General features: G+C 44.8%; 1 protein-coding gene across 2 annotated transcripts in view; it reads left to right on the plus strand.

Annotated features, from left to right (window-relative positions):
- The window catches only part of NVL (nuclear VCP like), a 125,164-nt gene that overhangs the window by 87,328 nt on the left and 13,506 nt on the right, over positions 1 to 24,330 (plus strand). For both annotated transcript variants that reach the window (XM_060245944.1, XM_060245955.1), the window contains exons 20-21: positions 11,893 to 11,969; positions 19,588 to 19,673. In XM_060245944.1, coding sequence (XP_060101927.1) covers positions 11,893 to 11,969; positions 19,588 to 19,673 — 163 coding nt within the window. The remainder of the gene's footprint in view (positions 1 to 11,892; positions 11,970 to 19,587; positions 19,674 to 24,330) is intronic.

The raw sequence follows: 24,330 nt of genomic DNA on the forward strand, positions 1-24,330 counted from the left end.
TCTGTTTTCACTGGTTGAAGTGGGGTGAGGTGGATTGCTGAATCTTGAACTACGCGGTTGGCACTGAAGAGAACCTGAAAATACTCCGACCACCGGTTCAGTATGGATGCCTTGTCTGTGAGGAGCACTTGGCCGCCTGCACTACGCAAGGGACTCTGAGCCTGATGTGATGGGCCATATACTGCCTTCAGGGCTTCGTAGAACCCTCTTAAATCACCAGTGTCTGCACACAGCTGGGTTCTCTCCGCATGCTTGGACCACCACTCGTTCTGAATGTCTCGAAGCTTGCGCTGGAGGTTGCTACATGCAGTGCGAAAGATTGCTTTTTTCCGGGACAGGAGGGCTGTGCAAGATGTGCTTGGTAGGCAGATCTCTTTTTCGCTAGTAATTCTTGGATCTCTCGATTGTTCTCGTCAAACCAGTCCTTGTTCTTCCTTGTGGAGAACCCGAGGACTTCTTCAGAGATCAACAGGATGGTAGTTTTTAGGTGTTCCCAGAGTGCTTCTGGAGAAGGGTCTGTGGGGCAACTGGGGTCCTCAATTCTTGACTGGAGTTTTGCCTGGAAGGCAGCTTTAACTTCGGCTGACTGAAGGCTGCCAACCTGAAGCTTCCTCCAAGGGATACCTCCTCTCCTGGGTGTGGGTTTAAAGTGAAGACGGAGATTGCAGCGTACAAGACGATGATCCGTATGACATTCCGCACTGGGCATTACTCGGGTGTGTAAGACATCTCAAAGGTCTCTCTGGCGCACCAGAATGTAGTCGATAAGGTGCCAGTGCTTGGACCGTGGGTGCATCCAGGTTGTCTTCAGGCTGTTCTTCTGCTGAAAGATAGTGTTGGTGATGGTGAGCTGGTGCTCCGTGCAGAATTCTAGCAGGAGGCGCCCGTTATCATTGCAGTTGCCAATGCCGTGTTTGCCAAGTACTCCTTTCCAGGCTTCCGAGTCTTTACCTACTCTGGCACTGAAGTCGCCAAGGATGATCACCTTGTCCTCTGTAGGGGTCTTCCGTACGAGGTTGCGTAGATCAGCATAGAACTTGTTCTTTTCTGCAGGATCTGCTTGAAGGGGCATACACACTGAAGAGTGTTCCATGCTGCTTGTTTTGAAGTGGGAGGCGCATGGACATGATGCGATCTGAGTGACCTGTTGGCAGGTTTTCTGACCATGCAGCCAACTCCAGAAAGGCGGCTCTCAGCCTTTGACTTACCCGACCAGTAGAGGGTATAGCCAGCACCGTGTTCTTGAAGACTACCTTCCTCAGGGAAACGGACCTCACTGAGAGCTGCTATGTCAATATTCAACCTGAGAAGTTCGTGGGCAACTAGAGCAGAGCGTTGTTCAGGGTGACCACTGTCTACTGTGTCAAGCATGGTTCTGATGTTCCAACACGCAAGCTTTAGTCTTTGCACACTTTGTGAGGCAGGTGCATGCCTTTTCTTTGTTGTTATTTTTTGACCACAAGTAAGGATGCCCGTTGACCGCGGCTAGCCAACTGGGGTGGGGGAGACGAGCTTTGTTTAGGCCACCTTTTCTAGGCCCCTCTCCGTGTGGAGCAAGCAGTGCTGTCCCTAGATAAGGCTGCTTGGTCGTTCAGGGTGCTGCCGAAAAATGCTTTCGTCTCTGGGTCAGCATCAGGCGACCAATACCCTGAACCGCCTACATGCAGGATCGGGACTGCAGCTTCCAGTGGCATCTTCCACCTGCCGTTTCGCCCCTTGACCATCGCTGCAGGACTTGGTGTGTTGTGGATGTGGATATGCCCTTCAGGCCTGCGCAGAGGAATTTTTAGGTGAAGCACAGTGTGCGCGGTACTGGCTCCACCCTTTCACCTTGGGGTCATCTGCCATGGTCCAGTAAGCCGGGATGCCGGCAGCGAGTCCTCCAGGTGGTAGGTGTTACATTAACGAGCTCTATCTGCCCGGGTTTGATGTTAGAGTTTTCCTTCTCTTGGCTGGCGAGGTTGGTGAGCCCAGCCTGCCCATCCGGTTATACCGCCAGACATTCGGTCGCACCATGACGTGGCAAACTCTGTGAGAAACGGGGGGGACCAGCGGGAAGGTGTTGCCATGGATGCAGTAATGCAGGAGAGGCCATTGCAGTGACCATCTGCCAGGCATAGCCGGACAGTGACCACGCGGCGTTCACTACACCGGGAAAGGAGAGGCTATGTATTGCACATACACTTTCCCTGGGGGGGCAGGATACCCAAGAGGGAGCCCACCCCTCCCCCCCCGCTCATAATTATAAGACATGTAAAATTCCTTAATAGTCTGCCTTAAAATATTTGTCCTCTGAGAATGAAATTAGATATCGTGTAGTTGACTTAAGTCACAGGGCTGTCCTAAACAGTTACACCTTTCTATACCCATTGACCTAAGTGAAGTTAGAATGGTAACCATTTAGGATTGGCGCTGTCAGTTCTACAGTAATTCTTTAGGGAGGAGTTCCCCATCTGTTACTCCATGTCTGCTGCTCCTCCCATACCTGTAGCCATGATAACACTGAATGTGGACTCTGTTTTTCCTCTATCCTTATACCTTGTATAAGGATAGAGGAGAGCCAGTTTGGTGTAGTGGTTAAGTGTGCGGACTCTTATCTGGGAGAACCGGGTTTGATTCCCCACTCCTCCACTTGCACCTGCTAGCATGGCCTTGGGTCAGCCATAGCTCTGGCAGAGGTTGTCCTTGAAAGGGCAGCTGCTGTGAGAGCCCTCTCCAGCCCCACCCACCTCACAGGGTGTCTGTTGTGGGGAAGGAAGGTAAAGGAGATTGTGAGCCGCTCTGAGACTCTTCGGAGTGGAGGGCGGGATATAAATCCAATATCTTCTTCTTCTTGTTGTTGATCTTTGAAACTAGAAGGAAGACAGAATGGGCAACATGTAGAATGGGCTCAGGAGTATCTTTGAAACTTTGTTGTTATTGTCATCCACAGCTGACATATGGTGACCTTATAGGGTTTTCAAGATAAGAGACGTTCAAATGTGGTTTTCCATTGCCTGCCTTTGCATCATAACCCTGTTTTCATTGGTAGTCTCCTAGCCAAATACTAGCTAGGACTGACCCTGTTTAGCTTCCAAGATCTGATGAGATCAGGTTAGTCTGGACTAGGCATACAAAATGTTTTTGTGCTAGAGCACTGTTTAATTGGATTTCTGGCTACTCCAATTCAGTGTGTGAGTTAGGTAACCTTAAAATCAAAATGTATTGAAACCTAAGAATATATTAGAAACTGTTGCACAGTTCTTATAGGACTATTCAATGGCTTGCTTGGCCAACAACTGCTTCCACCGCCTGCATCTCTTTTCCAGAGAGCCTAGTTTGGTGTAGTGGTTAAGTGCATGGACTCTTATCTGGGAGAACCGGGTTTGATTCCCCATTCCTCCACTTGCACCTGCTGGAATGGCCTTGGGTTAGCCATAGCTCTTGCAGAGGTTGTCCTTGAAAGCCCTCTCAGCCCCACCCACCTCACAGGGTGTCTGTTGTGGGGGGAGAAGATATGAGAGATGGTAAGCCGCTCTGAGTGTCTGATTCAGAGAGAAGGGCGGGGTATAAATCTACTTCTTCTTCTTCTTCAGATTTGGCCATATTGGTTCAGATTAGCTCCTCCTGGCCTAAGCATTTCTTAAACTAAGCAAGGGGCAGTTTACAGTGTACAAAAAGTATCACACACATACACACAAAAAACAGCCAGTTTTCACAATTGCTACTTGCCACCAATGAATTAATTCACAAGGCACAGCAGATGGCAACAGCTCTGCCCTTGACAAAAACAGTCTCTTCAAGATATTTGCAAGATTTTTGTACCTCTGTATTCTGTTTTGCTAATTATGACATGGAATTGAGTGAAAGATGGGAGTTATTTATAATACTCTTCTAACCAGGATTGAAGGCGGATTACACAGAGCACGTTATTACCATTGACAGTGCAGTTCTCTTGCCTGCATAGAAAAGCCCTCTTGAATAATTCAGTTTTGCATGGTTTGCATAAAGCCAGGAGACTGTTTTCTGACTTTCTCAGGTAGGTCATTCCATAAGGTGGGAACCTGAATGGAGAAGGCACACCTATGAGCAGTTGTTGATTTTTGCCAATTTGCAGGTTGACACCTACAAAAGAAGAGCCCCGTGGCACAGAGTGGTAAAGCTGCAGTGCTGCAGTCCAAGCTCTCTGCTCATGACCTGAGTTCGATCCTGGCAGCAGGGCCAGCGTGTGGGAGTAGGTGGCTGCCTTGGAAGCCTCCAAAGAGCATAGTGTTTTAGCAGCATCCCCCATTTTCAGGTTGGAAGCGGCTGAGTGGCGCCTTCATGGAAAGGCGCAACTCGGTTGCTTTCATCCTGAAAACAGCAGGGCGCCGCTAAAACACACTCACCTAAATGGTCAAGACCCAGGAACAAGTCAAACCTTTAAGGGTCTCCTCCCCTCCCTCCCTCCCCTTTTGCCTGGCAAATTGTACTGCCCACTTTCTTCAGTGGGACTGGTTTGGAAAGAAGTCCTGGTGACAACGCTAGTGGGTTGCACCAGATCTTCACTCACAAAACTCCCACTTCCAGCCAGAGGGTTTGAAAAAGAGGGGCTGAACAGACCGAGCCCGATGAAGGCAAGCGAGCTCAGCTATCAGGCTGCCCCCTCCAGCCAAGACCTCATGGTCAGCGACTGGGGGACTGAAAGGGTGAGAGCCAGCCGAGGGGGCTCACTCCTTCGCCCCTGATTCTGGAGGAGAGGCTGCCCGAAAGCAGCCGGGCACTGCTAAAACGCCTCACTCTTCAGAGAGCCAGGTCACCCAGCATGATGACATCACTTTGTGAAGTCATTGTGCTGTGCGTGCGCTCTGCTTGTGTGTGAAATAACCAGAGTGAGGGGAAAGCGCTATGCAGGGGTCTGCCTGGAGTGGCAGAACCTCTAGCACCGGAGTGGCAGAACCTTTACCCTTTTTTTACCTGCAAAAGACCTTGCTCAGATGAGCCAAGTGGTCATAGCAGTGCTTAGTTGAGATGAGATCTCACAGATATGAGGGTTCAAGGCCATGAAGGGTATTTACTTATTTATTCAATTTTTAGCCTGCCCTTCCCATAGAACAGGCTCAGGGCGGGTTACATCATAACTGTTGGGCAGCCAGTGGAGTGAATGTAGAATGGAAGTAATATGCGTGCTCTGTCTGACTCCCAATAACATAACAAAATGAGTCACACAGATTGTTTCTCGCTCCCAATAATAGCTGAGGCATAGTGTTCTGCACCAACTGGAATTTCCAAATTGATTATGAGAAGGGACTTAGTTCATATCTCTTTTGTGGGTAATGTTTTGAATAATATTCTCCACATCAGTCTTAATATCCTGCTAACTTATTACTGGCAGTGAGTGATTCAAGTGTTTGCCTGAGGCAAATAGCATGGTTGAAGGAGGTGCAGTCCCTTTTCACGAAGAGATTAAAGTTGCAGGTCCCATAATACTGCTTACTTTCTCACCTGCTGGGCCCTTATTTCATAATGGGTAAAGTTCCCTCTTGGCCCGATTACTATTTCAAGGCTAGATGGCCTGTATAACCCCCCCAACTCCTTTGACTTTATTTCCCCCTTTTCAGCTGTTTGCAGCTAACCAAATCACTTTTGCTCAGAATCCACAGCAATCCTGGGCAATGCCACTTGGCCCAAGTGCATGTGGTTTGGGCTCTCAGAGTGTATCATAAGTCAACCTGCACTCCCTTTGCTTAGTTTAGGTGATGCTTAGACCAGGAGGAGCTAATTTGAGCCAAGATGGCCAAATATGGAAGAGGCAAACAAGTGGTGGAAGCAATTGTTGTATTGTTGAACTGTACAAAAGTAGACCAAAAGATGGTTCTTGGCAAAAGTGGAGGAATCAGATAACCTAGACTGAGCAGGAACCAAGGTGACTACATGAAACTACCTTTATAACTGAATTAAACTGTTGGTCTATTTTGTATTGTCCATCCTGACTGGCAGTGGCTGCCCAGAGTCTCAGCCAGAGATCTTTTACATCACCTGAACTCTTTTTAACTGGGAATGCTTGAGATTGCATTTGGGACCTTTAACACAGGGGTGTCAAATGTACGGCCCACAGGTCAGAACCAGCCTGCCCATGGCTTTAATCCATCCCAAGGCTCTTTTTTCTCCCCCCTTCCCCCACCTATTCTCACCCTTTGGAAAATCAAGCCTGCCAAAGTTCCCAGCTTCCTCGCCTTGTCTTTGCCTCCTTCAAGCTCTTCTGGGCTTGCAAAGTTGAAAAGGAAATGTGGATTTTACATTAAGGTCTCTGTGCCCAGATAAACTATTCTGGAATTGTTTCTAGCAACAGAATCTATTGTTCTGGGACTTTAATGGAAAATCCATTCCACATTTTCCTTGCAACTTTGTCTGTGCTGCAATGTATTTCAATGGAGTGGAGCTGGAGTATGTTCACTTTTCTTTCGTCTGTATGTTAACTGAAGCTGTTTCCTTGCAAATAAATGGCTTATGTTTTGAGCCAGCTTGTCTCTGCTGAATGGATCTGAGAATGGGTGCCTTTTTGAGTAGTCTAACCTAGGAACCCACAGCCAAAGGAAGACATTACACTGGAGAGTCACTGTCACTCTGAGTAGAAACGGGGGGGGGGGGAGCTTGCAATGCCCAGCCATTTCATGTTTTCCTAGGCTCAGAGCATTTTATATTTTTAGTTTCTGCTGTGATCCTTGTGTTTTTTTCTTGATGATTTATTTTTAAAATTGCATTGCCAAATGCCACTATCTCCCACTTTTCCGTTTTAAACAAAATATCACAAGAGTTTTAAGCATGTTTGTTATTTTAAGTGGGGTGGAGAAGGGAGGAGGGAGTATAAAGATACAGCAGGCTTGATCTTGCAAAAGGCTTCCATCTCCCTTCACCCTGCCCAAGGGTGGAGAGAGGACAGCTAGTGGAACAAGGAGTACCAAAGGGTGAAAGGCAAGAGAGACCTGTCATTACTGTCAGAGAGGCACATCTTTTGAGTTTCTGGATTATAGGAGAAAATGCAAACACATCCTCATGTGTACAGGAAAGAAGAGCTTGCAGGATCCAAAACTAGGGGAAATGCATTGGAGTAGATCTCCTTTTGCTAGGTCTCTTAAATAAAATAAGCCTTGGCTAATCCTCATTGTTATTGATCCAGCTCTCTTTACTTTTTTGGTACTGTTTTTCAAATGACTTTTCCCCTTAGATTACAATAATAAAGCATCTTAGGAAACTGTAACCTTAAGAAACAGGGCAAAGTTTCACTATCCCCACCCCACCCTTGTCAATCGGCTTTTTTCTTTGTTCCCCTTCTTTACTTTCAAGAGTGCATGGAACTGTAAAAGAGGAGAGGGAGAGTGTTGCGCCCTTTCGAGTTCTTAAAAAACCACAATCCTTCCCCCCCCCCCTGGCAGTGTAAAATAACAACAATGGGGTGAACCTGCAAAAGATTCCCATTGCTCTTTGGAATGCGTTTCCATCATTTTTGTAACTCAGGGAGTGAGAAAGAGCAACCTTGGAAAAAGTGATTGTCTGCTATCAAGTCCTCCTCAGCTAAAGTTAACTTCCAGCTTGCAAGCAGGTTGTACAACAGGCAAAATGCATCTCATTGCTGGGCAGAGTAGAGCAGCCAGAAACGAAGGCAAGCTGGTGATGCAGAGATTTTTAAAAAATTATTATTATTCTTTGCAGAGAGAATGGGGAGGGGAGGAGCTGCCCTGCTTGTTGATGGTGGAGGTGGATTGAACTTTATCACTTTGGTTGATAAGTTTGCTGATGGCTCCCCCCCACCCTGTGCTTACTCTCCTCCCACCCCCCATACGCCTTAGTTACACTATCTTTCTCTTTCTGGCAGTGCTCAGCAATACATCCTTGATGGGTTATAAAAGAGAAAGGCCAGCATTTCCTCCTAGCTTAACAGATTTGTCTTCTCTGGCTCCTTTGCTGGGTAAAAGATGGGAAATGCTTGAGCCCCAATCTGGATGGAGCATTTTGCATTCCATTAAGAGTGCTTGTCAGGGTCAGTGCTCTTTTTTGCTCCTTCCCTTCCCTCCCCTCCCTTCCCCACCAAAGGAAGAGGGGCTTCTCATCATTCTCCTGCTGCTAGTTCTTAGCCTCCGCTTAAGAGGGGGAAGAAAGCAGAAGACAGCAGCCAATGAGAGGGGGAGGAAGGTGGAAGCCAACAGCCAACTACATGGGGTTAAAACAAGAGGAGGCTCTTTATAACCATCATGAGAGAGGAAAAGTCTGAGAACAGGCTGGTTCAGAAGGTGCAGGGGAGGGGGTGTCACGGCAGGGAGGGCGTTCTACAATGTGGGATGGATTACAGTCCTGGGCAGGCTGGGGAAGGTCTGGTCTAAGAGGAATTAAACCTTTTGCTCTAATGTCACTAGAAGAAGCATAGTCCATTTAGCAGTGCAGGCCATAATCCACTGGAGCATTACAGGAGAATATGTAAAAGAGTACATATATGTACACTGACTGGAGGCGGCAGGGACATAGCTGGTCTGAAAAAGGGATCCTTAGCAGATGACCCAGCAATATCATTGAAAAGGGACAGTTGAGTTGTGAATGCATAAAGGTACTACATAGCTTTTGGCTAACCAAGGAATCTAATTAAGAAGGAAGTTTACGCTTAAACAAAAGGCCCAAGGCAAGAGGAGAACATGTCCTCTGAGTATCAAAGTGAGTATAGCGCTTATCTCTGGCATAAATCAGTTTGGCCACATGTTTTTTGTATTGATTTATAGAGGAAGAAAAAAGATCCTCCATCTTAAATTTTACAGAAAGTAACTTCTGTTTAAAAAGCTGGAGCCATGGAAGATCCCCTGAGGGTTAGATTTACCAAGCTACCCTCTGGAGCCTCAAAAAATAGATGAAACCAAAGAGGCCCATACCAGGCACAGGCTTCTGTAGAGCTAAGACCAAATTCATTATGAAGGCCAAAGATGAAATGCACCTGGGGAGCCCTCTGATTGCCTGGCAGAACAAGGACTGTACTCTATAGAATTGTCTATAGTAGGAATTCATTTGGGGACACCATACAAAAGTTGTGAGATCACATAGCTGGAATATAATGTGCCCCATTAGAAATAAGAAATGCAAAATTGCCTTCATAGTAGCCATAGATTTCTGAATGACCAGTTGTTTATGACATCTCCAGGACAAGGTAGAATTAAATAAAACACCCAAATACCTAAAGAGGAAACCAGCATGATCTTCTGCCCATTAACTATCCATGCCTTTCCTTTGGTCATAGAGCAGGATGCAAACTTAATAATTTTAGTTTTACTAAAATTAATAGATAATTCCTCATGCAAATAATAAGTATGGAACCTTTTCAAAGTTCAAAGAAGACCGACCCAGGTTCAAGAAAGTAAAAGTTAGTTGTCTGCATAAAGTAAAAGAGGGACTGAAATGTCCAGTAATTTAGGTGACTGTAACAAAAGATCAATACAAAAAACAAAAAGAACCTGGCAAATCAGACAAATACAAACTAAATAAAGATGGTGCTAAAAGGCAACCCTGCTGAGCTTCCCAGATGACAGTGAAGGAATTAGTTAAGTGACCCTCACCATTACACTGCACTTCACAGTAGAATCCGTGTAAAGATCCATCCACAACAACCTCCAGGGAGTTATGCTTTGCAAATATTACAATTTTGGGCCTTACACCCTTTCGTTGAACTAAAAGGTGTAATTCTGCTTAGGATGGTATGAGTTTTGCTTTCGAAATATAGTGGATATTTATGAATATTTCTGGAATGCTTTGCTGAGAGAAAAGTAAAGAATTTGATCAGTGAACTTTTAGTTCAAGTGTGGCAAGTCAGTGGAAGGGGAAGAAATACAAGAGCATGTCTTTCGTCTCATCCACAGAGAGTAGTAGCATGGGAGACGATACTTATTAGTGGTAGAAATGCGCAGGGCGCAAGCATTAACCCCATCTCTTCTCATTGCCAATCCTAATCAGATTCTGCATGCACCTGAATGTGTAATTAAATGGTGCTAATGTGTAAGTAAACTCTGTCATGTCCGATCTGGCCATCAGCAATTTAAGAACTGTGTGCACTAAGAAATGTTGGGAATAGATATATGAATATGCAGTTTTGATTCCAGAACACTATAGTACTGTTTGGTGCTTATGAAGAGCAGATCGTCTTGGCCCTGTTAATGAGTGAGCGGGCAGAATTAGCTAGCAGAAGGAGACAGTTAGGGGCCTTCCATGGGAAGAAGCCAAGCAGACCTGAGATGTGTGGCTTTGGGGGACCCTTGAAGGAAGAAAGCAGGGTAGGGGGACAGTGTTTGACATTGGGATTCCAGAGGAGTTGGCAAGCCACACAGAGACACCTGCTGCCCTACTCACCCACTGTTGGCACAAACAATATAAAGGAAGGAAGGGATGGCATTACCTTCAAAGCCAGAAGCCCAGTGGCTGATAAAGGAGTAGGAATGGCAGGGCCCCCTGTTGTGGGGTACAAACAGACTTACTGGAGGAACACTGGTTGTAAGGGAGTAAACTGTTTGTTACCACTAACTGGTGTGCTATTAAAAAGAGAGGCAGAAGCAGGGGGACTGAGAATGAACGCAGTTGGGCAGCTCTCTGGGTAGAAAGTAATATATTTATTTTATTTATTTATTTATTTATGATTTGTATCCCGCCCTTCCCACAAGTGGCTCAGGGCGGCTCCCAACAATTAGTAAAACATAAAATTAAACAATATTTAAATATATAAACAATTAAACAGTTAAAACAGTTAAAACCTTAAAAACCAGTAAACATTCCAAAAATATATATATATAAAACAGGAGTCTGGCAAGCTACATTGAGTTCTCATCTTAGCTAGGTGTAAGCTAGCCGGAAGAGGGTCGTCTTACAGGCCCTGCGGAACTGAACAAGGTCCCGCAGGGCCCTCACCTCCTCCGGCAGCTGATTCCACCATGTAGGGGCCATAACAGAGAAAGCCCTTTCTCTAGTGGTTTTCAAGCGGGCTTCTTTTGGCCCAGGGATAGTGAGGAGATTTTGGGCTCCCGACCTCAATACTCTCTGGGCAACATGTGGGGAGAGACGGTCCTTCAGGTAGGCAGGTCCCAGGCCATATACGGCTTTAAAGGTAATAACCAGCACCTTGTACCGAACTCGGTACATCACTGGAAGCCAGTGCAGGGTCCGAAGACCCGGCCGAATGTGTCCCAATTTTGGGAGACCCAATAACAGCCGGGCCGCGGCGTTCTGCACCAGCTGCAATTTCTGAGTTCAGGACAGGGGCAGCCCCATGTAGAGGGCATTGCAGTAGTCCAACCTCAAGGTGACCGTAGCATGGATCACTGTTGCTAGGTCGTCGCGCTCCAGGAAGGGGGCCAACTGCCTTGCCCGCCTAAGGTGAAAGAACGCGGACTTGGCAGCGGCTGCTACCTGAGCCTCCATCTTTAGAGAAGGCTCCAGTAGTACCCCCAAGCTCCTGACCCTGTCCGCCGCCGTCAGCAGCACACCGTCAAAAACTGGTAGGGGGATTTCCCCTCCCGGCCCGCGGCGACCCAAGCAAAGGACCTCTGTTTTCGCAGGATTTAGCCTCAGTCCGCTCAGTCTGAGCCACTCAGCCACGGCCTGTAGTGCCCGATCAAGGTTTTCTGGGGCGCAGACCGGCTGGCCGTCCATCAGTAGATAGAGCTGGGTGTCATCAGCATACTGGTGACACCCTAGCCCATACCTTCGGACAATCCGGGCAAGAGGCCGCATATAGATGCTACCATGTGTTACCAATAAAATTGTTTTAATCCTCAACAAACACGTGGCCCTTGGGTTCTGAGGTCCTTCCTAAGTAGTAACAGTGCTCATTATATGTAAACAGCAAGCCCTAGATGCATAATAGTATTTGGTGCTCCTTATATCTAAACAGCTTCTCATCTCCTCTAGGATGGAACATGTCCCCCATTTGATGTTGATGTGGACCTTGAAGAAATAGCTCTTGATCCTCGTTGTAACTATTACACGTGAGTCTTTCTTTTTACCCTCTTCTTACCATAGAAGTTATTCATTTTTATTCTGTGATTTTGCATCTTCGTCAGCAGGGACTTAGATGTGTACAAAAAAAAAATAGTATTTTTTGTATTTGGGTATATTGGACACACACAAAAAATCACTGTTCCTGATATTCCCAAATTCCGATACTGGTATATCTGGATTTGTGTTTTTCTGGGAAATTCAATTTTTGGGGGGTCCATTATGCCCTGTGGGGAAGTTACACAGGTATGTGGGTGTCTGTTTTTCAAGCTACAGGCACCAAATTTGCAGTAGAGCTGCTTGTGCCTGTCCTCAGAAGAATCCTCAGTTTCCAGAAAGACTAGATCAGGGTGTCCAATTTTATGGGCTCCTAAAGAAAGTTCCCCCATCCATCCTCCATAGTTTCCAATAAGGAGAAAAAACAGCCTTTTTTCCTCCAGGGCAAAAGGAAAGAGGCAGACCTGTAGCAACCACTGGTTAATGCCTCCCATGACAAGAACCAACACAAGCCTGAAAGAACCAAAGCAGGACCCAGGAATCCACACAGATCAACAAGCCAGTGTGGCAAGCCAAAAAGAACTAATGTCAAACCAGAGAATCCCAGCATAACAAAATCACGTTTGGGGGGGCACTCTTGAAAGCCCAGGAGAACCAGTATGTAACAGAGGAGACCAGCAAACTCCAGTGCCAATGTGTCAGTGCAAGACCAATAGAACCATTTTCAAACTGGAGAATTCCAGCAGGGAGTTTGGTTGTTGTTATGCACATAAGCCACCAGAATACTCTGAAATCAAGATGGGGGGGGGGGGTGCTTTTGGAAGCCCATGAGAAGGGCGAAACACACAGTACACAGAAGCCCGGCAGAACTCTCTGAAGTGTGGGGGGAGCATTTTTGCAAGTCCATCAGAAGCAGGCTTCCTGTGGGTGTGATGGACTCTTGAAGGTTTATAAACAGAGGCTAGATAGATGGCTAACAGCATTTCCCTGTTTACCCTGCCAGGCCTAGGGTAGCCAACCTCCAGGTGGAACCTGAAGATCTCCTGGGATCATAACTGAACTCTAGACAACAGATAGCCAACTCACAGTGATGCTGATGCTGTGAATGTAGGCAGATCATGAGAGGGAGGGCAGGAAGGGTTGCATCAGCGCTTAGTTCTCATGGTCCTTTCTTACACACCCAAGGAAATGCTGATTGCCACTTTGTTCTCCAGGCCTCGGAGGAGGAGCCTTAGGTGCTGCAGCTGCCCTTCTTCAGTGGCTCTCCTTTTCCCACCTACCACTTGTGCAAAGAAGAATGTTGCAATATTTAAACAATTAGCTGCATTATTTATGGTGCTTCTGTGGGTTGTGCTGGTTCTGTGTGGCACACAGGTCCCTCTGTCCTATCTCTCTCATCTCTGTGAAGACAGTTTTTGTGCTACTGCTTTACTTCCAGCATGCTGAGTGAGCTTGTCAGCACCACCCCCAATGTCCCCCTGTGCTGCACTACTCCCAGGGTTCCATTGAGGCATTTTGGTGCAGGTGAATTCAGAATGGCTGTTGGAATTGGTGGAAGAATTCTGTGCCAATCAAATTGGGTAACTGCCTTGCTGCTTCTTTTTAGTGACATTTTTAATTTATTTATAATTCCAATTTATATACTGCCCTTCCCTGAATTCACAGGGTTCAGGATGGTTAGCAACAAGAAAAAGTACAATATAAAACTGAAATTAAAACAGTCAAGTTAAAGAGCATTGCCATTGGCACACAGGTCTAGATAGTGCCAAATAAATACAGTATGCATTACCATCCCACAAGTGGGAGAAAGCAAGGGGGAGGGAGTGCCAGATAGGGTGGTACCCATTACTGTCCTCAGCTAAAAGCCTGGCAGAACATCTCTGCTTTACATGCCTTGCAGAACTGCATAATTTTGGGAAGAGTGTTTCACCCCAGCTTCCTAACACAGACTGAGAAAGGATGCAGGCAGAAGCATATCCTGAATTGGGTAGTTGAACAGTGGTGAGTTGACCTTCAGGAAGACCAGCTGCTCAACTGTCCAGGGGTATATAGGAGAACACTCCGTGAGAGCTTTAACTAATATATATTGAAAACAATATTTTAAATCACAATATTTCCACATTAATTTGAAATTATTTCACGGTCCATTTTACAATATACAATGTTTTTCTTTGTTTGTAGGACTTCCTGAAGTCCAATTCACCAGTGCAGGTGTGATTGTAGTTCCCAAACCGGTGTGGCTGCAACTGGACTGCTGCTTCTGTCCACTTTCAAAGAATCTTTCTTCGAGCAGCTCACCAAGGGACTGACATGTCACAAAATAATTTTTTTCAGTTAACAATATTCAAATGCATTATCTAGAGTCTTATTCAAGGTACTCCCAAAAATACCGTCATATATACTCACTACTGTTTCAATTTGGCTTGGCTCTGCTTATCTCCGGGGATCAAGCATGGCTCCACATTTCTCTTTGTCCTTCGCTTCCTTTGAAAGGGCTGAATAAGAAATTCACAGGAGCCAAATTTATGAGGAGCTTACCCAGTGTTTCCAATTTCTTTGGGAGTATGCTAGAATAAGACTTCTAATTTACAAAAATCCAGAAACAACTTTGAACTTTCAGCAATAACAACCATTTTTACAGGAAGTTCCAGACCAAACTTAGCACTTAAATACATCAGAATAACAGACCAGAGGCATATATTTACCCAAGAAAACAGCTTAAATCAAATTCAGTATTTAAGCCATGATGTAAAGTATTTAAATTAAAAATCAGTCTCTTTTCTAAACATAGCAATTCTTTCTGAGTGATAGCCCTGTTGGCTGCAAACAGTACTCCAGATTTAAATTCATCCTCCTTATGTGATTTGAGAAGAAAATTATTTGTGAGAGGAACCTCTGTCACTTTTTTATTCTAGAGGAATGTTCCATAATTCTTTCTTTCAAAGGCCAAGTTGTGCTTCCCACATAGACCAGGGGACACTCACATTGGATATAATAAATGATGTTAAAAGAATCACAGATACTAAAGGAATGAAGCTGCACACTTGTTTTACCCACCATAAAAGAAACACCTTGCACTGTATTCTTGCATATTTTACACTTCTGGCATTTAAAGTGACCTCTTGGCAAAGTACTTTGTGGCAAAGGCTTCCTAATGTCTGATCTAATGACAGTGTCCTTAATAGAATGTGTTTTCCTAAGGCCAACATAAGGAACAAATTCACAGCCAGAAATATCATTTATCAAAGGCCAGCATTTGGCAATTATTTTCTTAATAGCAAAAGTAAGAGGTGTATATTCCATGGCCCAGGAAAAGGTATTCTGTAGTCTAGGTTTTCTTAGTCAGTAGTTGTGCCCTATCTATTTGGAGTGCACTCAGTTGAGCCCTTTTTAAAGACTGAGGAGGATAACCCTGCTGTTTAAAGTCATGAAGCAGGTATGTACTATCTCTAACATAATCCTGTGTTAAGCTACCTGATGAAGTATTCTCTGAAAGTGGACAGAAGCAGCAGTCCAGTTGCAGCCACACCGGTTTGGGAACTGCAATCACACCTGCATTGGTGAACTGGACTTCAGGAAGTCCTACAAATGAAAAACATTGTATATTGCAAAATGGACTGTGAAATAATTTCAAATTAATGTGGAAATATTGTGATTTAAAATATTGTTTAAAATACTGTTTTCAATATATATTAGTTAAAGTTCTTACAGAGTGTTCTCCTATATACCTTACTCATACCCGTGAACTCTCTGGTTTCACAACTGTCCAGGGGAGCAGGTGTGAGTGATGCGAGCTGACAGTGTCACCCACATGGGAGAAAACTCGCTCACTCTGCATGCTTATCAGAGGGCATGAGAGGAGCCTTTGGGCCACAGCAGAGAGGTCAAGTCAGACCACCTCCTTTATGGCCCAGTAGCTCAGCAGAGTGGTAGTCTGCAGCTTGTAGGGCTTCGCAAGGTACTCTCTCACCATTGCAGCCGCTGTATCCTGTCTCATGTGCCTCTCACTCCCAGAGGGGCTGAGTGCCCACCCAATGAGCTCCATCTCCAAGGTCATCATGGGTGTTGTTGCCGGGGGGGGGGGAGCTGCCTAGTAGGGGGGGTGGGGATGTACAGCAATGGAACTACTTTTGCCCCCCTCTTCCTCTGCTCATGCCAACATGTCCTTCTTGCCCTGCATATGCACTCGCTGAGAGAGCTCATCTCTCCAGCAAATAAGCTGGTCAGCATGCTCAGTAATCCTGCCCTTGATACATGGGTCACACATGTTCATCAACATGTAAACCTTCTGCTATATGAGAAGCTGAAGGCAGGCCTCACATCCATCTTGCTTCCTTTTTATCAGCGTAGGCAGCTGGCTCCAGAAAGGCAGTCAAGTCCTCACAAGCCATTTAGATTCTAAGGATTACCAGAGCCAGGCTTGCCATGTCAGACAAGAGCAACAGTGTGTGGTTGTTAAAAGGCTGAAAAGCCTCTGCAGTCTGAGAGATAGTTACTTGTCTGGTTGAGCCAGTTTTCGTCTTCCAACTACCCCAGTCTCAGAGATCAAGGCAGTTAGGGCTATCTTCTGCTTTGCATTGAGCATGGCATATGTGTAATTCCAGGGAGTGCTCACATTTCTGATCATAGAAGCACTGCCTGGTGGTGCTTATTCAGATGGTTCTGCAATCCAGTAGTTGAGAGATGAGCCAGGTCTGCCTCTTGTACCACCACTTCTGGCCTCCACCCCGTTCTTCCTCAGAAGGCCTGCTTGAGAAGGGGCAGCCAGCCTCTCCTCTGGCTCCTGCAGCAGCCTCTGGTCCCTGTGGTGCCTTCAGAACTGAGTAACCTCCATCCCCAAAGTTCACTCCAAAAGACAGCTCAGGCAGCTCATCCTCCTGCTGCTGAGCCTCAGATCCCTGCCCATTGCCATCACCTGTGGGCAACTCTGTTTTCTGTTTTCCTTTTAATGAGTTCAGGAGCACCCTTCTGAAAAATGAAACTACAGGACAGCCAGTCTGGTGTAGTGGTTAAGTGTGCAGACTCTTATCTGGAAGAACCGGGTTTGATTCCCCACTCCTTCACATGCACCTGCTGATGTGACCTTGAGTCAGTCACAAGTTTTCACAGAGCTGTTCCTCTCAAGAACAGTTTCTGTTAGAGCTCTCTCTGCTCCACCTACCTCACAGGGTGTTGTGGGGAGGGAAAGGGAAAGGAGGTTGTAAGCTGCTCTGAGACTCCTTCAGGTAGTGAAGGGCAGCATATAAATCCAATTTCTTCTTCTAAAGTAAAATTTGACTACAACGGTTATTTATTTATCTATTAGGCTTTTTTAGTCACTACTCATTCAAAAGATCTTGCAGCAACTTACAACATTAAAACAAATAAGGCAAAACAACATAAAAACCAATTACAAAAAATAAAATATTAACATTAAAATATTAAATTGTTAAGATGTATGGCTGTCACCATAGCACTATTAAAACAACCTGAACATGTGGTTACCCTCCAAAGGCTAACCCAAACAATTCAGCCTTGCATGACCTGGAGCACTTTCCCTATGAAGAAAGGTTAAAACGCCTGGACTCTTTAGCTTGGAGAAACGTCGACTGCGGGGTGACATGATAGAGGTTTACAAGATAATGCATGGGATGGAGAAAGTAGAGAAAGAAGTACTTTTCTCCCTTTCTCACAATACAAGAACTCATGGGCATTCGATGAAATTGCTGAGCAGTAAGGTTAGAACAGATAAAAGGAAGTACTTCTTCACCCAAAGGGTGATTAACATGTGGAATTCACTGCCACAGGAGGTGGTGGCGGCCACAAGTATAGCCACCTTCAAGAGTGGTTTAGATAAAAATATGGAGCACAGGTCCATCATTGGCTATTAGCCACAGTGTGTGTGTATATATATAAAAATTTTTGCCACTGTGTGACACAGAGTTTTGGACTGGATGGGCCGTTGGCCTGATCCAACATGGCTTCTCTTATGTTCTTATGACCTACAAAAACTAAACAAGTCTGGCAGGGCACAGGTGTCATCCAAGAGTGCATTCCACAGGGTAGGGGCCACAACTGAGAAGGCCGTTCCCTAGGGCACCAGCCTTCTGGGGGTGCCAAATTGGACACCCCTCATGTGACTCGATGATGTTATCGGGGGGGGGGGGTGCCAGAAGTTAGCCTTGCCTAAGGTGCCAGACAGTCTAGGGCCAGCCCTGTATACATGCCTGTCTCTCTGTTCTTACACTGCCTCATAGGAGTTCTTGACCAGCACATGAAGTAACTTATGTACAAAAGTTCTCAATGCCCAGCCATTTAATGTTTTTCCTCTGTGACTTAGGCTCAAAACATTGACTATGAGATTTCTGTAATGAATGCCGATAAATCAAAAGCAGATTTGCAACTTTTACAGATACACACCTGAACAGCATACTCAGGATTGCTACAGCACAGAGATTGTCTCCAGATTTTGATGCAGTAATTCAGAGCAAGAGGTGTCAGTTACCAGAGACTGTTAAATAAGCAATACATTTTAAGAGTGCTAGTCTTTTAAGCCTTTTTAATTTTTTAAAAAATCGTTGTGTTTGTCTACATCCTTTATAAAGCCTATATCGCCGCTACCTGGCATTACATTTTATAACACAACAGTTTCTAAATATCACCTCTTCCTTCATTAAACTTTTCATATACACAGTGTCCATTTACTTTATATAAGGTGACAAGAGCATATATGTAGCATTCCACAGAGTTGGACTTCCCTGCTTCATCTCCTGGTGCCATTCTCTGGGGGTCAGCAAACCCTTGGGAACAGTGTAGGAGGTGGGAAATCAGCAGAAATCATTGCCTTCTACTCTGCAGATAGAAGAGCTGTTCTATTGGAGAAAATGAATGGTTGGATGCATACCAAGAGTCCAGAAAACCTTAACCAGCTTCCCAGCAATGCAAACTTCCTCTCCTCTCAAGCTACCCCTCCATTCAATGCCTCTTCCCCTTTGGTTAGTCAAACAGCTCCTGGGGGTTACACAAGCAGGAGAAATGTGCATGTCATTTTTAAAAAAACAGCTTTGTAACTTACCTGGGCACCTGGGGGAAATAAATTTTTGAGTGACCTGCTAGGTAAGCTTTCACCCCACTATTTATGCCATGTACAGCAAATATAGAAACATGGGCATATGTATGTATGTATAAGTAAAGTGCTGTCAAGTCACAGGTGACTTATGCCAAGATAAGATGGTTTCTGATGCCAGAAGTACAAAGATGTAGAAGTACAAAGGTGTTACAAAGGTGATAAGGGGTACAGCATCAATAGAAGATGCAACCCAAGATGTTAAGAGTACCCAAGTTAAGGTTTCTGTTTTAAACAAAAATTGGTTGGATATGATTTTACTAGAAGCCCACACCACAGAAAGTGGTAAAATATCTAAATATGTATAATGGGTTTTTTATTTGCTGTCAGTCACAACAATAAAAAGAGTTTAAATAGGAATAAATTGGACTATCACACAAAACATATTAGAAAGTAAATTTAAAAGAACGTAAATGATTTTATATAGGCCCACTAGAAACTCTTTGTCTTAATGAGGAATGGCACCTTAAAGTGACTCATTGCCTTTCATTTTTCCATATTTACAGGGGAGCAGACCTTTCAGCTCTAGTGAGGGAAGCATCTGTTGGTGCCCTCAGGCAGGAAATGAGTCTGAACACCATGAGGAAAACAGGTAAGAAAAAGATGCTCTTAAACATTGCTTCAGTTTTGGCCAAATAAGATCTGAAGGAGTTATAAAATATTCAGAAATTATAGGACTGGGAAAGTGGGCATTCAAAGGAGCAGTGCCTTTGTTCTTGTATAAAGTTCTGGTTGTATAAAGATATGGAACTTTAAAAGAAGTTGTATAGATAATGATTTTCTCTGCCATCTCCCCATCTTCCTTTAGCAATTCCTTTATTCCTTTGTCATCCAAAGACTCTGGCTGGTTTCCTGTTCCAGATATATATTTTTAAAATGTTGTTTGCCTTGTTGCTTTTAGCAGCCTACTTCTCAAAATCTCTTTTTGCACGCCTAATTATTGACATGCATTTCTTTTGCCAGAGCCTATGGTCCCTCCTGTTCAATACATTGGGGCAAACCTTCCATTTTTTAAAGGAAGCACCTTTACTTTTTATATTTTCCTTTACTTGTGTTGTTAACTATGCAGGCATTCTTTTCTACTTGACAGTGCCTTTCTTCACCTGTGGGATGCATTCTATTTGGGCTTCAATTAGTGTGGAAATAGCTTCCAAGCATTCTCTAGGGCAGGGGATACAAGCTCATTTGTTATGAGGGTCGGATCTGAAATAAATGAAACCTTGTTGGGCCAGGCCATGTGTGTATGTATTTAAAGATACAAACACAATTAAAGGGGTTTTTTTAAATTCTTAAAACATTAGCACTCATTGGTCTTAAAGGTGCTTTCTTTGTATCTCTCCCATTCTGTTCTGAATGGATTAACCATCAATTTCACTAAGTGCTCTTGAGTTCCAGTGTTTGGGGAGAAAGGAAATTTTTTTTCTTTGTCCACTCTCTCTGCTGCATCAAGTCCCCAACCTTTTTGGCACCAGGGACCGGTTTCGTGGAAGACAGTTTTTACACGGATGGGGGGGGGGGAACGTTGTTTTCTAGATGATACAATTGTGCACTTTATTTCTATTAGTTTGGTGTGGTAGTTAAGTGCACAGACTCTTATCTGAGAGAACCGGGTTTGATTTCCCACTCCTCCACTTGCAGCTGCTGGAACAGCCTTGGGTTAGCCATAGCTCTCGCAGAGTTTTCCTTGAAAGGGCTGCTTCTGGGGAGAGCTCTCTCAGCTCTACCCACCTCACAGGGTATCTGTTGTGGAAGAGGAAGGTAAAGGAGATTGTGAGCTGCTCTGAGACTCTAAAATTTGAAGTGGAGGGCAAGGATATAAATCCAATGTCGTATTATTATTATTAATATATTATAATATATAATGAAATAATTATACAACTCATGACTCGGTTGCTAACAGGCCACAGACCAGTACCGGTCCACAGCCCAGGGGTTGGGGACCCCTGATTTAAAATATCTGTCCAAACTTGGTGCCTTTTTGAGATACTGCAGGAAGTGTGAGTGCAATTACAATTTAATCTACAAAAAGTCAGCACTCATTGTTAAAGGGTTAAACCATTTTTAATATTTTATTTTTCCTTCCCTGTTAATGTAATAATACACTATGACCTAAACAGAGCTGTAATCTGTGATTAATATAAATAGTAGATCAATCATCCTTGATGTTCCTTGATTAAATCAGAAAATGGTGTTTTAGATGTTTTTATATCATTGGTCATTTTTTTCTGAAGGGTTTCTGAGCTGTGAAACAAGTGTGTTTAACTCACAGTCTCCTCACTGAGCATTGACACATACTGAGTTAATCAGTCCATAGATTAAACCTTGGAGCCTTCTGGACTATTTGCAGACTGATAATTTTTACAGGAATTCTTGTTTTGTCACTAGTCCTTTGACTGTGAAGGAGTTTAACATAAAATGACTCGGCAAGCACAAAAAAGCTAGAATCTCTTCCTTTCACAGGTAAAGCAAAAGAAAAAAAAAGAAAAGCAACCCTCCCTTGCCATGTGCCTGTAGACTGGGAGTGGCCAATCTTTCCTCACATCTTCCACTACTCTGTAGGGAGATTTACAGCCCAATCCTAACATACATGGCAGCTGGCCATGGTGTAAGTCCAGTGCCGCGTCAAGTCCCTAAGAGGATTGGCACAGTCAGGCGTAGGAGCAGGGAAAAGAAGAGGCGTAAGGCAGCTGCAGTTTGGGCAGTCGCCATAGCAACCCCACTGGAGCGTGCAAGTGAGTCGGATGCAGGAGGAGGGGAGGGCCAGCTTAGCGCCCCCCCCACCCCCGGATTGGCCAGGTGCTGTGGCAGATGACAGTTGGGGCTGGAAAGAGACAGCCCCAGAGAGTCGGAAATGACTGGTTCTTGCACAGGGGACTACCTTTACCTTTTTTTTTACCTTTATCCAGGGCATGTTCAGCCAAGAAGTTCAAATGGCACTTTCAGTTCACTTCCAGGGTTTTATGGGAAGAGAGCCCATGCCTATTTCCAACCAAATGTCTGGAAAGTCACAGTTTCCAAACAGTTGTCTCCCGCCCCCCGCCCCCCCAAAAAAACCCATATAATTGTCATTATATTGCCAAATCTTAGGCATGCCAGTTCCCCCTCTGTTTCTATGATGGGGTTACTGGCCAAGACTGTAGTATTCGCTTGAGCTCTGCTAACATGTATGCTTTGCTTCAGTTGTTTTTAGACTTGCAAATTGGTTCTACAACCCAAACTCTATTGCACTGTTTTTGAATGTCACTTGCTGTCAGTAGTATTGACTTGCTCTGTGTCATCCACCTTAAGTTCAAGTGAGACAGGCAGACTACAGATAACGTAAATACATAAAACAACATGCAAGTCCCATGGCACCTTTAAGACCAACATAGTTTAATTCTTTGTACAAGCTTTTGTGTGCATGCACACTTCTTCAGATATGTATCTGATATGTATCTAAAGAAGGAAAGCGTCTACCCAGAATTAAACGTTCTTGGTCTTAAAGGTACCACTGGATTCAGACTTTATTCTGCTGCTTCAGACCAACATGCTCACACTCTTGTAAATAAATAAAATAACTATGGACTGAATAGCAAAGAAAGACTGAAAGCCCAGCTCTCTAGGAACTGGCTACTCCACATTTTGAAGACTGCTGAAATTACTAGACACCATCTGTAGAAGAAATGGATTCAGTGTCCTGGGTGATTTCCAAATAAATTCTATTGACCAATTGGGATTTAAACCCCCCAAAATATGGTGGTGGTTATTAGTAACTAGCAGTAAGGCCCGATGTAGGAAGAAATACAACAGGCCTTAGAAAAAATATTCTGGAGGAGAGTGATGAATAGGTGGTGGTAGGAAGGAAGGAAGATGGACAAACAGAATGAAAAAAAGAGAGCGAGAGAGAAAGAATGGTAGGAAAAAGATGGGGAGAAAAGAGTGAGAGAAAGGCTCTTTCTCCATTCAGCTTTGCTCCAGATCTACTGAGCACTGCATCCATCTACAAACTTACATCATTCAAAATGATTCTACATTTCAAAATATGCTCCTCACCTTTTGCAGACTTTTACTTCTATATTTGAAAAGAAGGAAGCCTCAGGTAAGGATTCCTGCCCCCTGCATGGTGGTGCACACATTGCTGCCGCGTTCCGCTTCTTTCACCTGCCTGGGACCCAGGCAGCTGAAGGGGGTGACAGGGTGCCTCTCCACCACTTGAAGGTTGCCTTCTTTTGCCACCACATCTTTTGCCTGCCTGGGACTCTGACAGGCCCGATGCTAGGGCTTTGGCCACACCAGACTGACACCTGTCTTGTGCCCCCACCTGTTCCTGCCCTGCTGCCGCACCTCTGCCCATGGTGAGAACAGGTGCAGTGGTGTGGAAGGAGGGGTGGGCAGGCTCTGGCAAAGCCGGGCTCCGAGAGCGCACTGTGAAAGTGTTCTCCGAGTCGTGCTCAGAGAAGCCACGCTGATGCCCCACCTGGCTGCTTTCACCTTGAAGGCGAGAGCAGTCAGGCAGGGCGCATTCTCCTCCAAGCTGTGCTTTCCTTGTTAGGGAAGCCCTGCTCGGAGGAGAGCACATGTTGATGCACCTCTGAGCAGTGCACCTAGCAACTTCCTGAATCAGTGCTCTCACAAGTGAACAATGAATGGAGCTTTGGGGAGGAGTTTTAAAACTCGGAGGGAAAGTTCTACAATAACAAACTTAGATCCACATGTTCAGGAAAAGTCCTGTTCAGAAGTATTCTTGAGAACTGCAGGGCAACTCCAGGATGAAAGCGTTTTCATTGTGTATTAAAAAAAATGAATGTAGAAGACTTGAAATGCAAAGCAAGACAGAAGTGGCAGCAATATGCAATGTAGACGATTACTTTTAAAAACACACAGACAGGATTTTCAGCCAACTATAGAAACAGCCAAAGAGAAATGGAAGGAAGGTAGGTAGACAGATAGAGGCTGCAATCACACATGTTAAATAATGCAGTTTCAATCTAGTTTAAAAGCACTTTCCAGCTGGATTTTGCCAGTTCACACAGTAAAATCCAGTTAGAAAGTGCCTTAAAAAAACTTTCAGAGTTTCAGAAAGATTGGACCAGGGGGTCCAATTTTCTGAGGCCCCCAAAAGGTGCTCCTATTTTTCATTATTTCCAGGGAAGGCAAGGCATTTAAAAGATGTGTGGTCCCTTTAAATGTGATGGCCAGAACTCCCTTTGCAGTTCATTTATGCTTGTTGTCACATCTTTTGAACAACGGAGCCCAGAAGCAAGTATGGG

Source organism: Heteronotia binoei, chromosome 1 (genome assembly GCF_032191835.1).
Source record: "Heteronotia binoei isolate CCM8104 ecotype False Entrance Well chromosome 1, APGP_CSIRO_Hbin_v1, whole genome shotgun sequence".
NCBI classification, from domain to species: domain Eukaryota; kingdom Metazoa; phylum Chordata; class Lepidosauria; order Squamata; family Gekkonidae; genus Heteronotia; species Heteronotia binoei.